At 43.5% G+C, this 16,475-nt stretch overlaps 2 protein-coding genes across 5 annotated transcripts in view; both read left to right on the forward strand.

Annotated features, from left to right (window-relative positions):
* Positions 1-1,197: 1,197 nt before the first annotated feature.
* On the forward strand, positions 1,198-4,994 carry LOC310828233 (guanine nucleotide-binding protein G(I)/G(S)/G(O) subunit gamma-11). Of its 4 annotated transcripts, none has more exons than XM_083705449.1 (3): positions 1,198-1,719; positions 2,000-2,101; positions 4,594-4,994. In XM_083705449.1, exons 2-3 carry the CDS (start codon positions 2,006-2,008, stop codon positions 4,717-4,719), a joined length of 222 nt encoding a protein of 73 aa, XP_083561575.1. In that variant the 5' UTR covers positions 1,198-1,719; positions 2,000-2,005; the 3' UTR covers positions 4,720-4,994. The 4 variants fall into 4 exon arrangements, with proteins under 4 accessions (XP_083561575.1, XP_083561576.1, XP_083561577.1 ...); XM_083705450.1 differs by having other exon boundaries at positions 1,236-1,719; positions 2,004-2,101; positions 4,594-4,834; XM_083705451.1 differs by lacking the exon at positions 1,198-1,719 and adding an exon at positions 1,738-1,765 and having other exon boundaries at positions 2,004-2,101; positions 4,594-4,834.
* Positions 4,995-8,416: 3,422 nt separating this feature from the next.
* LOC310828201 (putative acyl-CoA dehydrogenase 6) overlaps positions 8,417-16,475 on the forward strand; it is a 50,443-nt gene continuing 42,384 nt past the window's right edge. The window contains exon 1 of the mRNA XM_083705373.1: positions 8,417-8,743. Coding sequence (XP_083561499.1) covers positions 8,555-8,743 — 189 coding nt within the window. The 5' untranslated portion in view covers positions 8,417-8,554. The remainder of the gene's footprint in view (positions 8,744-16,475) is intronic.

The raw sequence follows: 16,475 nt of genomic DNA on the forward strand, positions 1-16,475 counted from the left end.
GACCACCAGCACTACAGCTGCACTGGCTCCCGGTGGAGTACAGGATCAGGTTTAAGGTGCTGGTTTTAACCTTCAAAGCCCTATATGGCCTAGGACCCTCGTACCTACGGGACCGCCTCTCCTGGTATGCCCCACAGAGGAACTTACGGTCTTCAAATAAAAACATCTTGAAGGTCCCAGGCCACAGAGAGGTTAGGCTGGCCTCAACTAGAGCCAGGGCTTTTTCGGCTGCGGCTCCAACCTGGTGGAACGCTCTGTCACAAGAGACAAGGGCCCTGCAGGACTTGACATCTTTCTGCAGGGCCTGCAAGACAGAGCTGTTCCACCTGGCCTTTGGTCAGGGCGCAGCCTGACTCCCTCCTTTGGCAATCTTTACAAAACTTTAGTTTATGGTTGCCATCAATTTTGATTTTAATTACTTTTTATAATGTTTTTATAATGTTGGACTGTTTTAGTGTTGTTAGCCGCCCTGAGCCCGGCTTCGGACGGGGAGGGCGGGATATAAATAAAATTATTATTATTATTATTATTATTATTATTATTATTATTATTATTATTATTATTATTACAGCAATATCAATACTGTGCTTCAAAAGAAGTTTATGAGCTTTTGAAACAGATTAATCCACAATGCTAGTGCTGGTGGTCATCATAATATATATGAACAGCAGAAAATAAGTTATTAATAAAAAGGAGAGACTTTAAGCTTGTGAGCTTAAAGCTTAAGAGAGGAGCTTGTGGCGCTCCGAAGGTTAATGGACTCCAGCTCCCATCAAACCCAGCTTGTTGATGTTCTTATAGTCAATTGCTTCAAGATGCCTCACAAGAAGGGAATGAAATAAAGAATACCCAGAAGTAATTACACCCCACTGCATATAGGCGTGCACAGCCAAAATAGGTTTGCAGCCTAATATATGTAAATAAACAAGCGGCTGCTAGGGTGTTCCCCTGCTTCCCTTGGGGTGGGGAGAAGGACAACTCTAAAAGTGTTTCCCCCCTCTATAGGTTTGCCTTTTCCATTTTCCCATGCTGCTTTCCAAGCCACTCTATTGTTTCAGGCAGGCAGAGAGGGCCAGACATTTCCTTAGCAAACCTGTTTCCTCTGGAGCGCTCAGCATGGCTGGCGTTTTCCATTGTAGAGAAAGCCGAAGCACACATCCTGTCTCTCAGAGTTTCCCTCCCTCCCATCCTCCTCTCCACCCCCCCCCCAGCTCCGCAGTTTCTCTTCATGCACACTTGAGAGCTTACAGCCTCCAGGTGTGTTAATAATCCCATATAAAAAAATTATCTAAGGGGATTTCTCTGTGAAATTCCCTGACCTCCATTCTTCCCCTCTCCTGGGGTCCGAGATTCTTTCTAGGTAGCGAGAGAGCTGGGGTCCCCCCCCCGCCTTGTGTGATGTTAGGGAAATGTTAGGGAAATTTGGGGGTGGCCTGGAGTCAGAGGAGCGAAGGATGGTTTTCCATGTATGTGTAATGCTTCTTTTTGGTTTGAAGCAGTGAAAACTAGAGAGAGAGAGAGAGAGAGAGAGAGAGAGAGAGAGAGAGCCACAGAGAGAGGTCAAACTGTGCAGTTTAATCAGATTAGGACGGATTCTGCTGATGAATTAAAATCCTGAAAGTAGTTACTAGGAGCTCAAAGAGCCTGGCAAGAAAGTTGGCTGAACAGGAAGTTGCCGCCGCTGCTACAGAGAAACCGGGACAAACTCACAAAGAGGAGGTAAGGATTTTCTGGGGAGAAAAGGAGAGGGCAGTGACATAATTAGGTAACTTTAGACGCCGGACTTAATGATCTTGTGCCCCTGCTTTTTAGTTCACTCATTCCTGCTGTGTTTCGGGGCCCTCCTGCTCATTCTGGTGAGTGGGGCCATGGACCTCTGCCCTAAAGTCCACCCCCCCCCATGGCACCACCGGGGTGGGGAGGATGTCTTATACACTCAGCTGCACCTCTCAACCTCATTTAACTCTCCTTCTCCCTCTGCCTCTCTCCCTGCTTTAAGCCAGCGATGCCAGCAATCAATATAGAGGATCTGAGCGAGAAGGATAAACTGAAAATGGAAGTGGAACAGCTCCGGAAAGAAGTCAAGCTGGAACGGCAGCCGGTGAGTGCTGCGTGGTTTCTTTCTTTATTATATCTGGGGAGCCTAGCTGTTGGTTGGAACAGCTCCTGTTTTCAGTGGCAGGCGGATCAAAGCACCGGCCTGTTTGTTTGGAAGAGGCCTTCTGTGCATGTCTGCAGCTTGCTGGTTACAAAGCAGTTTGGCAATTTGACTGCCTAGGATCATTAAAGGGGCCTCGAAAGGAGGCCCAGATTGAAGGGAGGGGTGTGTGAAAGGGAGGAAGGTATTGATTGATTTTTCTAGACTCGGGTAAAATCAAAACAAAACACAACCATCTCTCCCCGATACATAAGGGACACAGGTAGGGATACATGATCTGAATTGTATTCAATTGTGGGGAAAGATTACTCTGGCCAGATTGCGCTCAAAAGGTACACATGTGAAATCCATATGAGAATGGGAAGCTGCCTTATACAGAGTCAGACCAATGGATTATTTAGATCTGATATTTCTGCATTGCAGGGGTTTGGATTAGATGAGCTTTCCAGCTCTATAATTCCATGATTTTATACGACTGGCAGAAGCTACCCAGGGTTTCAGACTAGTTGGCCCTACCAGAATATGCCAGGGATGCCCAGCAATTATTGCCAGGCAAGGGCGTGTGATCGAACCAAGTGATTAACAATGTGATTGACTAACAGCAGGTCTTGGGGGGGGGGGGGGAGGAGAAATTCAATACAGTTCACATGTGCAGGTGACCCCTACCTAATCCACACTTTACAAAACAGTAAGAGAACTGGAACAAACCATCCTTCGAAAGGTGCAGTTTGCTGAATTTTGCAATGCATCTCTCACCTGAGATAGCTTCCTCATTTCGCCTAATGATAGGGCCGTCTCTCCAGACTACACACAGGGGGCTAGCATGTGAGGTAAAAAGTTAGTTGAGAACCTGTCCTATCATGCATTGCCGGGGGTTGGGCTAGATGACCCTTGGAGTCCCTTTCAACTCTACAATTCTAATTATTCAGCCAAGTAACGTATGCAAAAATGCATGCATTGAGGTAAAGTGTGCATATAAATGCACATACGAGTGAAAATAACGTACAAAAATCTACTATACTAAGAAAAAGCACTCTGTAAAAACGTGCAGATTGCCTAGAAACATGTGTATATTGGAAGCTGACACTAAAATGCTGATGAAGTTTCATGAGCACTTTTCTTAAGTCTAGATCAGAACTTCTTAGTACTTCTGCCTTTATTTCTGTTCCACCCCATTCCTGATTTAATCTATCATATGTACAACTGTGAAAGGAGTATAGGACTATCTGGGTTTTCTGTCTCTCGGGTACAAAATGTCTTGGGCTGCTTCTGCCTGGCCTGGCCCCCTCTTCCCAAAAACAACCACAATTTGGGAATCACTGACACACGAGGGAATGCCTATTGACATCAGCTGCAGAACTGATGACACAGCCTGAATTAGAGTGGAAGGTGCAATTACAAGGAAAGGGGAGAAGCGTGAAGAGGCTAATTATGGGGTAGGCAAGCAGAGGGCTAAATTTGGGGCTTTTTACTGCTTTAGTACAAGACTTCAGGGAGCCGAGGTATGCAATATAGCAAGGAAGAAATGGCCGGATGACTGGGGGGGGGGGGGGGGACAAATTGGGCATGAAGTGTTTCCATGATTATTTCCAGAAATCTGGACAGATTTGCCTCTCCTGGCAAATCTTGTAGAGAAGTGGAGATACTCAAAATAATTGCAAGAAACTACGTTTTCATAAAGTTCATCCAGTGGCAGGGTAGGTGGTACTGTTATTTTTCACTAATATCCAGCCATAGCCCAGTGGATGAGGAATGGGGAACCTGTGCCCTCCCAGAGGATACTATTTTCTTATTTTTATTTATAATATACTGAATTCATATCCTGCCCTTCCTCTCCAAGCGGGTGTGAGGGTTTTTTTTTTTTTTTAACATAGCAAATATAAAACAAATTGATGGTACAGAATACAGGCAATCCTCATTTTGTGTGGGGGTTCCATCCCAGACCCCACATGCGTTGTCACAAGTGCACATACGTCTGCTCCACTCCTTTTTGTGGAGTTTTGGAGCTACTTCTGGGTTTGGCGCCATGCACATGTTATTCGGACACACCTAAACCAGGAGTTGCCTGTATTCCTACTACTCAACACGTTTTCACATGCAATGTATATTTTCATATGCAATATCATAATGTACACTTTAAACTGCTGTTATATTCATTTTGCATCTTTATACACTTGTTTTTTAAAAAAAACAGATTTAATGTATATGTTCTTTGTAAACTGCCTAGAGGTTTCACTTACAGCTATACTTATACAAATTTTGTTAAATAACACAAGTTGCAGGAAAAAATATTGATACATAGCAACTTGCAAATTTTATTTCTGGTGTTTATCATTAATTCATATGTGTAGTGTTTGTGTATCACTGTGAAACTATTTTCTTGCCTTCCAAAACGACCCCTGTATTTAGATTTCTTTCGCTCTCTCTTTTTGAAGGTTTCCAAATGTTCTGAAGAAATTAAAAATTACATTGAAGAAAGATCTGGAGAAGACCCTCTGGTTAAAGGCATTCCTGAAGACAGGAACCCTTTCAAAGAAAAAGGAGGATGTGTTATTGCTTAGACGAAGATGGTTAAGCAATATTGAAAGTGGAATAAAAAGCATCCTAGCATAACTAGCCAGATTTAAGTTCCAGGAGTCCTTACTGAACAAATAGACAGTGATAATCTTTTTTTTATTTTTAAAGAAAACAGAAAATGCCTGCTTATATTTTTATTCCATGAAGCAGATTCTTGCTTACTGTATCCCTAAATAAGTTTCTAGAGGCTGCTTCCTGTTCTTTTAATTTCCTGCACATGCTGATTTCAGTAATAAAAGAAATCTATTTGAACAATCAACTACAGTGTTATTTTGGTAAAGAGAATGCTAAGATGCATGGTGAAAGGCTTCTTTTTTTCTTTGCAGAAAATAGAACTGTAACCGTGAGAAAACCATGATAGCACTGTTATAATAAAAATAGGGGTTCATTTACATCTGGTGAAGTACAAGGATTATGCAAGGGTTTTAGTTTTTGGGTCAGCTGCAGTAGTGTGGTGGCAAATTCAGAAGTGCAGGGGCTCCTCATGGTAGTCACAGCCATGCCCCCCCCTCGCTCCCACCCTTCTAAGATTATACAGTGGTACCTCAGGTTACATACGCTTCAGGTTACAGACTCTGCTAACCCAGAAATAGTGCTTCAGGTTAAGAACTTTGCTTCAGGATGAGAACAGAAATCGTGCTCTGGCGGCGCAGCGGCAGCAAGAGGCCCCATTAGCTAAAGTGGTGCTTCAGGTTAAGAACAGTTTCAGGTTAAGAACGGACCTCCGGAACGAATTAAGTACTTAACCCGAGGTACCACTGTACAACCTTTTAATGTTTTTATATTGTAAACTGCCCTGTGAATGAACTTCAGATGAAGGGCAGTATAGAAATTTAATAAACAGTAATAATAAAACAAGAACATTCTAAGATTATATTTACCTAATAATAATAATAATAATAATAAGGGATGCATTGCTATAATTAGTGCAGATCTCCATATGCTGCTTTCAACTAGATCCAATTTTCTATGCACATAGGTGGGCAAATGATTCAGATTGCTCCAATATCTTCTTTCAGAGTGACTTAAGTTGCATTTCCTTTGAAGTTCCATTGTATATAACAGAACCTGCACACTATTGCCTTGAAACTGAGGCACCTGGTTTCAGTGTTCCTAAACGCTTAAGCTTTGGAGCTACAGAACAGCAACTCCGCAACGTTCTTCCCATGCGCTTTCTCTAAAGTGACCCTAGAAGCCAATCCTCAATGGCTGACTGACCACCATTCACTCTGATTGGCTCCAATCAGCACAAAGGGTGAGAAGGCCTTTTCTCAGTGGCTAAAAAGCTTGCTTTCTATACTAACAGAGTAACTCTAAGACACAGGAGTCAGGGCCCCAGCTGTAGAAACTGTCGCAGGTCTTCAAGCCTCCACGACCCTGGACTGCTGCAAACAATGTACTTCAGATTAAATCGGCTTTATTCGTTTATTAAAAAACCCTTATCTACTGCTTTTTGTTTAGAAAAAATATATATTAAAGCAGTTCACAACAGGCGATCCAAAATCCGATTAAAACCAAACCAACAAAAAGCAATTGAAATCTGGTAAACAAACTATACAATAGCACGGCTGCAATAACCACAGTAATCAAACCAGCAAAAACTGTTCTGAAGAGTTAGGAAGTGCCAGGGTAGGAAATATCACACCATTACTGACTGCCTGATCTCCACTAGAAGTTTATTCTACATAGTGCAGGGCTGGGGAGCCTTTGGCCCTCTGTGTGTTGTTGGAACAGAGGAAGCTGCCTCATACGAAGAGAGACCACTGGTCCATCTAGTTCAGTACTGTATACATTGACTGGCAGAAACTCTCCAGGATTTCAAGCAGGAGTCTCTTCCAATCCTACCTGGGAGATGCCGGGGATTGACCCTGGGAGCTTCTGCTTACAAGGTAGCTGCTCTACCACTGAACCATGGCCCTTCCCTACAACTATCAGCCTCGACAATTGGCCATGCTGGCTGCAGTTGATGGGAGATGAAGTTCCACAGCACCTGGAGGACCAAAACTCCCCCACCCCTGAGACAGTAGGTGCCACCATGGAGAAGGCTCTTACCAGGACCCCAAACACTCAAACCTCAGCTTAGGGCAGCATTCTTCAACCTTGGGAACCCATATCTTTTTGAACCACAACTTCCATGATCTCCAGCCACCTTGCTCCCTGCACCTTGTGCCTCTCCCTCTCAGAAGCCAGCCGTGATGCTGTGTTGGGAAGGCAGGTCAGCAACCCTGTCCTGCCTATGCCACCCCACCAACTGCTACTGGAGCCATTTAAGGCAGTGGGGATTTTATTGAACTTGAGTAGGCTTTATGTCTGAGTAAAACAGAAGGCTTGCACTGTTAATTAATAGGTTCAATGAGGTATGTGGAAGCTTTTTCCATCCAGAAGGCTGCCCTGCCTATCCACATGCAGACTCAATTCTCCCCAGACCATGATTGAAAATTTAGTTAATTTTAAAATTAACCAGAAATTAAACGGATTAACGGCAAAGTCCTACAGGATCATAGGAAACTGTTATACAGTGTTACCTCACAAGACGAAATTAATTCGTTCTGCGAGTTTTTTCATCTTGCGATTTTTTCGTCTTGCGAAGCACGGATTTTGGAAAAGCTTCAAAAATCACCAAAGTCTTCAAAAACCTCAAAAAAGGCTACCACACCGCATGCTATGAGTTGCTCCTCGAAGTCAAGTTGCAACTGCACCCCCTGAATGCACGGTTTTAAGAAAAAGGAAACAAACTTGCAAGACAAAGGAAACAAACTTGCAAGACGTTTTCGTCTTGCGAAGCAAGCCCATAGGGAAATTCGTCTTGTGAAGCAACTCAAAAAACGAAAAACTCTTTCGTCTTGCGAGTTTTTCGTCTTACGAGGCATTCGTCTTGCGAGGTACCACTGTATTGAACCAGATTACTAGTGCCATGTAGCTCAGTATTGTCTACACAGACATGCAGCGGCTCTAGGATTTCAGACAGGGAGCCTTTGCTGGCCAGTAGCGACTGAATGTGGGACCTTCCGCTTGCAAGGTAGGTTCTCTGCCATTGAGCCACCGTCCTTCCCAATAAGCCCCATCGAATTCAATGGAACATCCTCCCAGGTAAGTAAGGAATTGCAGCCTAAAGATGTAAAAGTATGGAATTGGAGACTTCTAAAGAAAATATGTACTTTTAATAGACTTATACAAACTTGATATACTTACTGACAATCTTAATGTACGTACTTATAAAAAACGGCAGCTAGCAAGCACAACACAGGGATTCTCTCTGTTCCCTTTCTTACACAGGAGGGAATACCTCTTCCAAGATGCCTCCAGGTCACATAAGAAGCTGCTGAGACACACCATTGGTAGTCCATGTTGTTGTTAATATTATTAGTAATTGAATTTTTATACCGCCCAATACCTGGAGGTCCCAGGGCGGTTCATAGAACAAAATCAAAATATAAAACCACAAAATCTATAATCAAAATAAAAACAACAACCCAATATCACTCCCCACCCCACCCCCAATGCCTGCATTACCAGACAAGGAAAACAGGCTTTTCTGCTTCAGAAATGCTGCTTGGGTCTGCTAAGCGACTTGTGAATAAGTAAATTATACTGTTTGCAGCTTTCGCTCTGGTTTATTTGCAGGGACCTGCAAAGGGAAGGCTCCACCTTAAGGGCTCCTGCTCAGGGACCGCCCGCGAAGCCTTTTCCCAAGCGACGGAAAGCGCGTTCGCGGCAGCCGAGGCGAAGGTCGTAGAGGCGTTTCCACAGGCGGCCCAGCTTCGTTCCGTCCTTCCCGGCCGCAGGGCCCGCGCATGCTCTTTAGCTGCCCTGTCGAACATGGCTTTGCGCTGGACTTTTGCGCTGAGACGCAAAGAGGGAGCCAAGTTGCTGCTGCTCTTGCGCGGGGCGCAAGGAAGCTCTCCTCGCAGCCGGAGCAGCAGCGCTGCCGCCGTGGCCGGGTCCCCCTCCGGAGACCACCTAATATACACGCAGGAGCATTTCGCCTTGAGGGAGTCTCTGAGAAAGGTATTGCGGGCCGGGGCGCCTCGGCCTCACCGCCCGCCTCGCCTCTTGTTGTTGTTTTTTGTGTGCAGTGAATTAGGCACAGGAATCCGCAGCCGCGGTGCCTTTTGAGTTCAAGGCCGCATCCAGACCGCGCTTTGGAAACAACACGGTACCGCTTTAAACAGTTCCGGCTTCCCCACCCACCCAAAGAATTCTGGGAGATGTAGTTTGTACAGGGTCCCGAGAGTTCTTAGGAGAAACCCTGTTCTGGGAGAGCTACAATTCCCAGAGTGGTTTAACAGTTAATCTTTCTTCCTGGGGAACCCTGGGTGTTGTAGTTCTGGGATAGGATCAGGGGACTCCTAGCAATGCTCCACTAACAGACTACATTTCCCAGGATTCCTTGGGGGCTACATGACTAATCATGGTGCTTTCTATGGTGCAGATGTGGTTTTACTGTCACTGGCTGCAGCCTCCCATTTGGTGCCGTGAAAGCAGTAGGGCTTTTCTCCTGTCCTGGCAGCCTCCGCTCTTAGCTACCATCAGGCCCAGCCAACATGGTCAAGAACCAGGGATGATGGGAATTGTAGTCCAGCAACTTCTGGAGGTCCCCACATTGGCTAGAACAATCTCCATAGCGCAGGATAGTAGCACAACAGGCTATCTACACATAGGGAAATTGCACAGGTGTTTTATTGAGTTTTTAAGTTGGGCTTTGAGTTCTGAAAAAGAAAGTTCTGAAGCTGAACAGGGATAACATGAGTTAGCAATGCTTTATTCACAGTGCCACACAGACACCCTTTAAAAACAAAAGCAAACTGTGGACCTAGGTGTGGAAGCAGCTGGGCTCTGGTGCAAGGTCCAGAACTATGAGACAAAGGGTCACTAGCTGGGGTAGCTGAAAATGCAGTGCTGGAGAAATATGTTCCTTCTGCCAGAATTCTGAGTACGGTAGCTGCTCCAGTACTGGCATAATTTGTAGATGGGATTAGAAACAATTGGGATAATAGTTGTGGCTCAAAGGAGAAACGGCATCACCCTGATTACTGAGCCCAGGGCGTGCTTTGGGATTTGTTTTCATTATAATCTACAAGAACATTACATCATTTCATCAAATAGTATTAACTAATATGTCAAGCATTTGCAGTTATTAATTAACTTCTGAGTTGACATGTATAGGATTGGTTTGTAAGGAGGCAGCCACAAATCTACTATCTTTCTGCCTAAGCACTAGTGTTGCTTGTTTTAAAATAAAAGGTGAGGGAGGTAAGACTTATGGACTGAGGATCTTTGCTTATGATTAAACATTCTGGTGCTCTAGTTATTCTGAGTAGGAACTGTAGGTATCCTGCCTGGGAACATTGGATTATACCAATACATGCATTACTGCTGCCTGGGAACATGCAATTATTGCTGATGCTTATCTGGATATGATGGAATCTTGGTCTCTTTCGCCGAGTGGAAAAACTAGGTTTACAGGAATAGTTCTGTTTCATGTTGTCTTTCCTCAGGTATACTGTACTTTTGACCAGTGCACGAGCCAGGGTAATCATTTAGCTTCCTTCACTTCTTGCAAGCCTTTCAGCAAGCATGCAAGGCTAGAGATTTCTCAGGCTATCTAGGGCAGCAGATCTCAGACTTCTTCTGCAGCTATTGAGGTGCAAGAGGGAGGTGTTGGCATGCTCCAGAAACCTTGGCTATGGCTTGTGGTTAGGGAGCTTAAGCACAAGCCCAGGTTTGGACAGCATACTGAGCCAAACCTTGGCTTAGCTCAGTGCAATGCAGAAGTTAAAAAAAAGAAGAAAGAAAACAGACCAGGTAGGAGCAGAGCAGCTTTGAACTTCTCTCTGGGAACCTGCGTAGTCCCAGTGAGCCTCTCTGTGGAGGGAAAGAAACTCTTAATTGTGCCAGAGGCAGGTCACAGAACACATGTCTGAACTCTGAATAAGCCTTTCGGCTTCAATAATACTTTGGCCACAATAAATACTTTTTTTGGCTTGCCTCTTAGAACCTTCCTGTGGACATTAGTGAAACACAAGGGATGTTTATTACTACTATTGGCCGAAACCATTGTCCTCTTGTCTTATCTTCCCTGCCCTTGCAAACTGAGAGAGAAGGTGCTCTGCAATCTTATTTTGATTGTGCTTCTCTGCTAAATGAAAGAATCAAAAACTATTTTAGATTCCAAAAGAAGACGAAGAAGAAAGGGGAGATGATCTGCTAGCATTATTATCTTTGAGAAGCCAAGTCAACAATGTTAATCTTTGAAAAGGTCAGTGAAGTTTAAAACTCTGGTGTGTCCAATTAGAACATGTATTCTGGTTAAGTGACGGAATCCAGTATTTGAGCTTCCCCTAAAAAGAGATAAAGCAAGACTGGACATGGTAGGAGTTGCTTTAGTTCACTTTGTTTCTGGTGATTCCATAAATGTGTGACATGATTCACATAGATGGGACTGAGCTAAAAATGGCTGGGGAAGGAATGATGTTGCTCTGTTTTTCCCTTCCCCGTCACCTCAATCTGTCATCACAACAAAGGCACAATACATGCAAGTACATTTTACGTCCTTCTTAGACCCAATCACACTGTGTGGAAAAGATTTAGATACACGAGCTTGTGGTATTTGAAGGAATTGCTGTGACATGTTTGACGATAGCAGGCTCATAAGCCTGTGAACAATTGACTGTGGCATGAAAAGGGGCCTTTTTGATGCGTGGTGGCTGTGGGACTGAGGGAATGGAACCCTCTGGCCCGGGAGGCTTAAAAAGACACCACATTTATACCCTGCCTTTCCTTGTAAGAGCTCAAAGTGGTATACAAGCTTCTCCCTCTCTTCACTTTATCCTTGCAACAACCCTGTGAGGTAGGTTTGGCAAAGAGACAGTGATTTGGCCCAAGGACACCTAGTGGGCTTCATGGCTGAGTGGGGATTTGAACCCTGCTCTCCCAGGTGCTAGTCCAGCACTCCAACCACTACTCCACACTGGGTTTTCTTATGTGCCCACATTATAGATGTACTGTCTTGCAATCAAGACTGTACTATCTTCTATTCCCGGCTTGCTGTAGTACTTCAACAGATTATTCAGCTGCATCATGATGATTATCTGATTGTGTTTCATTATATATTGTTTTTACATTTTACTAGTTCTTTCGAAGGATCATACAAATGGAAAGCAACATATAACTTTTAATATAAATAAATAGTTTTATGGGGAAAGGCCCAAGGAACCTGTCCTGGAGAGTAAAAGTTATGAGGGAAAACCTAAGACCTCAGAGCAGTTCCCCAAAAGTGGAGAGGTTTTATGGCAGGTGAAATCTGCAGGCTTTTGTGGTTATCCAAGGCACTCTCTGGGTCAGATTTACAACAGAGTACTCATTCTCTATATAGTATGGAAATGCTGTGTTTTTGAAGGGACTAAACACAATGGCCCAACAGCCCTGTTGCTTTTTCCATTTAATAAATTAGGATTAGGACTGCAGTTGCAGGTGATTCCCTCTAATTTATGTGTATGATGGGCAGCAGTGAGATATTTTTGTTTGTTTAGTCGTTTAGTCATGTCCGACTCTTCATGACCCCATGGACTGACCAACCACATCAAATCAAACCAAATTACATAAATTCCAAATTACACAGCCAAATTTTAAATTTTTGTTGGTGGTACCCATATTTCAAGTTCCGAAGGGATCCAATCAACTTCTTGCTTCTTACTGCTGTTTTAATGTCCACAAATCTAACCTTATGATGTTCACAGTACTTTCCAGTCCTTTCTTATTATTTTTCCACATCTCTTCTTGTTATTTTCATATATTTTTCCTTTCTCTTTGTGACCTCTGATAGTCTCTGCAAGCTGGTTAGAACAGTTTGTAATCCTGCATGGATATTATTATTTTTATCCAGTAGCCATATCCAGAGGTTTTCCATATAACATCACTTCCATACATCAAAACAGTCATAGCGTCATTAATCTTCACCAATCTGCCTCCTTTCTCAAAACCTCTGAGGAGATTCTCTAGGAATGCAGTCTGAAAACAAATCCGTTCTTCCTCCTGGCTATAAATCCTTTGGCAAGATGGCGACTCCGAATTAATTGCTGTGCCATTCCCAAAAGCTCTTATTGCTTTTCAGTCTCCATAAAGCATACTTTTGGTTAAAGTTTATCTCCACACAGACCTTAATCATCCTGCTTGGGTCAGTTCAACCGACGGTTCTAATGAGGAGGGGTTCTTGTAAATCACATAGAAGTAAAGTAAAAAAGGTTCCCCCCCGCCCATTCAGCCCCGTTGTCAACATACCCCGCCTTTGGTGTATCTTCATCGTAAAATATTCCTGTTTCTCCAGCCCATCGTCTTTTTTCGCAGAGGTCACTTAAATTAGCAGACTTCACTCCCCTTCTTCACTTGAAATATGTGCATTTGCTTCTTTTGTAATTAATTATTCCAAATTGCTGCAACTAGTGCGCGATCAGAGACAGCGTCCAGGAGAGCCGAGGTCCACACGGGGGCATTCTGCCTAGGGCCCTCACCCCCTTCTTTTGAATTAGGGGGTGATTTATGGGCACAGCAGGCAAGGGCAGTGTTCCCCATTTCCTTGGGGCAACAAGGGAGACTGCCTACTCCCATAACAGCCTCTTAATTATCCCGTGTGGGTTGGAGAGATGGTATTGTCGGCCATCTTCCAATGCGCACCCTTGTGGGCCCCCCCCCACGCCAGGCATTTCTGTCTTCCACTGCCTCCTGCAGTTTGGTCAAACTCATGCTGGTAGCTTCGAGAACACTGTCCAACCGTCTCGTCTTCTGTCGTCCCCTTCTCCTTGTGCCCTCCATCTTTCCCAACATCAGAGTCTTCTCCAAGGAGTCTTCTCGTGAGGTGGCCAAAGTATTGGAGCCTCAGCTTCAGGATCTAATATGCAGCACCTGCATATTTAGGTGGAAATCCTATGCCCACTTAACCTGGAAGTAAGCCCTGTTGAAGTTAATGGGACTTACTTCCATGTAAACATATGTAGGATTATACTGTTGGTTGACAAGGGAAGCTTAAGGGGTTTGGTTTCCATTGTTCTGAACGTGAATAGGGATGGTACTGTAAGCAGTTTTTAGTGCCTTCTATTAGAATTATTCCCAGACTTTATAATAAATGAAAAAACATGCTGTATTGTGAAGTGAATTCAAGAAATTACTTTTAAAAGATCCTTTTAAAGTGATTATCCTCTTGATTATTGATATAAGTAGAAAAAATAACTATTGTCTCTGGCAGTCATTGATCTTAATATTAGCTTTTAAAATTGCCCTGTTATCATTAAAGAACTACGTCTGGCTCTTTGCTCATTCTTTGCTCCTACTATCTTTCTCCTCATTAATTAAAGAGCAGTCTTCATGAATTATTTTGTCATGAGGCTATGAGGAAGTCTTTCCCTTGCTGTCTCCCGCTGGCATTATAGGCACTGTTAATATAATAACTCAAATGTGCTCTATTTATTAGGTCCCAAAATGTAATTAAGCACCCTACTGGTCGTATTAATATATACAGGAGCTAAAGTGGATACCACAGTTATGGATAATACTTAAGGGATTAATTAATTAGGCTACATCTGCATCTTAGAGCTAAAGCACTCTTACTCTACTTTAACAGCCACAGTTTCCCTCAAAAGAATTCTGGGAAATGTAGCTTTTTAAGGGTGCTGAAAGTTGTTGAGCGATTTCTGTTCCTCTCACAGACATACAATTCCTAGAGATTTATGGGAAGGAGGACTGATTGTTAAACCACTCTGGAAAATAAATTCTGTCTACACTTAGTAGTACCTTGAGTGGACTTGTAAAAAAACATTTGTTGCTTTTCATTTCCATTGCAACCTAAAAACCGACCTTTAATCAATAACTAAGGTCACCAGATTGTGTATTTTAAAATCTTTCTCAGATGATTTTAAAGTCTTGCACAGATGACCCCATGCTTGGCTTATGATCAAGGGAAGATTTCATTAAGGCCCACTAAGTAACTCCTGCCAACCTAGCAGTTCGAAAGCACGTCAAAGTGCAAGTAGATAAATACGTACCGCTCTGGCAGGAAGGTAAATGGTGTTTCCGTTTGCTGCTCTGGTTCGCCAGAGCTGGCCACATGACCCGGAAAAACTGTCTGCAGACAAAAATGCCAGCTCCCTCGGCCAGTAAAGCGAGATGAGCACCGCAACCCCAGAGTCGTTCGCGACTAGACTTAACGGTCAGGGGTCCTTTACCTTTTAAGTAACTTGTAACAGAGATGTAGGGCAATTGGTATTCAGCTGTCTTTACTATTTTATCTTAACTGTTATTTGAAACGTTGGACAGAAATGAAATATAAAAACCATGCATATCCATGTCTTGTTCCTTGCACAACTAAAGGAAGCCGATCCAGTAGGCATGTCCCCCCCCCCCCCCCGATTGAGAGCACCACCTTTGCCACAGGAATTGTGTATAATTCTGTATTGTGGCAAATAACTAATCATGAACAACCACACGTTCTTGTGCACGCATGTGAATGAGCACAGAATTTCATTAAGGTGGGTTTGCTAATTTCTCTTCAATATTGGTTAATGCTCCAGGTTTGTAGAGTAGATCTTGAGATGAAAGAGGCTGGAGCATCTTTTGCCTTCATGAAGCATAAGCCAAAGTTTGTGATCCAGCTATCCTAGTACAGTTGTACCTTGGAAGTTGAATGGAATCCGAACATTTCCAAAATGTTCAAAAACCACATCACAGCTTCTGATTGGCTGCAGGAAGCTCCTGTAGCCAATCAGAAGCCATGGAAGCCGCGTCAGATGTTCAGCTTCCAAAAGAACAGTCACTTCTGGGTTTTGATTGGGAGCCAAAATGTTTGAGAACTAGGCTGTTCAACTTCCAAGGTATGGCCGTATTAGAATCTACAGTGCTTTATGGCAAGATAATGTTATCAAGTTGCAGTAGTTTGTATTTCATCCCAGATATAGCCTGGTTTAGAACTTCTACTCTGTATTTGTTTGCTCTTGGGGACCATTTGGAGGCCATGACTGGTGCAGAATGCTGTGGGACAGCTGCTGATGGGGTCTATGTTTTCATATAATATGAAGATTCAAGATATTCACCTATGGTGTAATCACCAGTAACCAATTCTGGGCTTCTTGTTTTTGTTTTTCTCTTGTTTTTCCAGTATGGAATCTTCCACTTTTGCCCCAGAGTGAACTTTTCACAGACCTATTTTTCCCAGCATGAAAAATGAGGTGCCAAAGGTGATCTCATGGTAATTTTTACCATATTTAAAAATGGTTTTGTACCTTGACTCATTCTAGACGGAACTAGATGGGACAGTAGTAAACATGGAGCTGGCGAAGCGACACGACACCTTACAGCTGAGGTTAGTAATACCCAGCCAGAGGCTAGCTCATAAACCAAAAAGACCCCACTGATTTTGGCAATGGTGGCAGCAAAATAAAAATAAAAAATAGCTACAGCACTCTGACAGGGATGTGAGTTGTTCCTCCCCAGTCACCAGATTGTTCATTTAATGAGAAGGAAGGAGCAATAATTCTCTTCCTTATTTGATTTGCACGGATCAGTTGAGGGGGGCAGCGTGTGCAAAAATGTTTGTGGCCATACCTACTGCAGTTGTGTAGCCCCTCCGCAGGGTGAATGCAGCCCTTAGGCCCAAACTTATGAGCTATCCTGGCTTACAAACATGATGGAGAAAACTACTCAGACTGCTAACTGCTCTCTTGGCTTTTATAGACTTCAGAGAGCAGCTGTT

The sequence above is a fragment of the Podarcis gaigeae genome (genome assembly GCF_964106915.1).
Source record: "Podarcis gaigeae genome assembly, chromosome: 12".
Classification (NCBI taxonomy): domain Eukaryota; kingdom Metazoa; phylum Chordata; class Lepidosauria; order Squamata; family Lacertidae; genus Podarcis; species Podarcis gaigeae.

Excerpts from the sequence above, each read along its gene's own strand:
- LOC310828233 (XM_083705448.1), top strand. The coding sequence starts at position 1,788 with ATGATCTTGTGCCCCTGCTTTTTAGTTCACTCATTCCTGCTGTGTTTC. Across the intron at positions 1,857-1,999 it reads GGGCCCTCCTGCTCATTCTG|CCAGCGATGCCAGCAATCAA; the intron begins GTGAGTGGGGCC and ends CCCTGCTTTAAG. Across the intron at positions 2,102-4,593 it reads TCAAGCTGGAACGGCAGCCG|GTTTCCAAATGTTCTGAAGA; the intron begins GTGAGTGCTGCG and ends CTCTTTTTGAAG.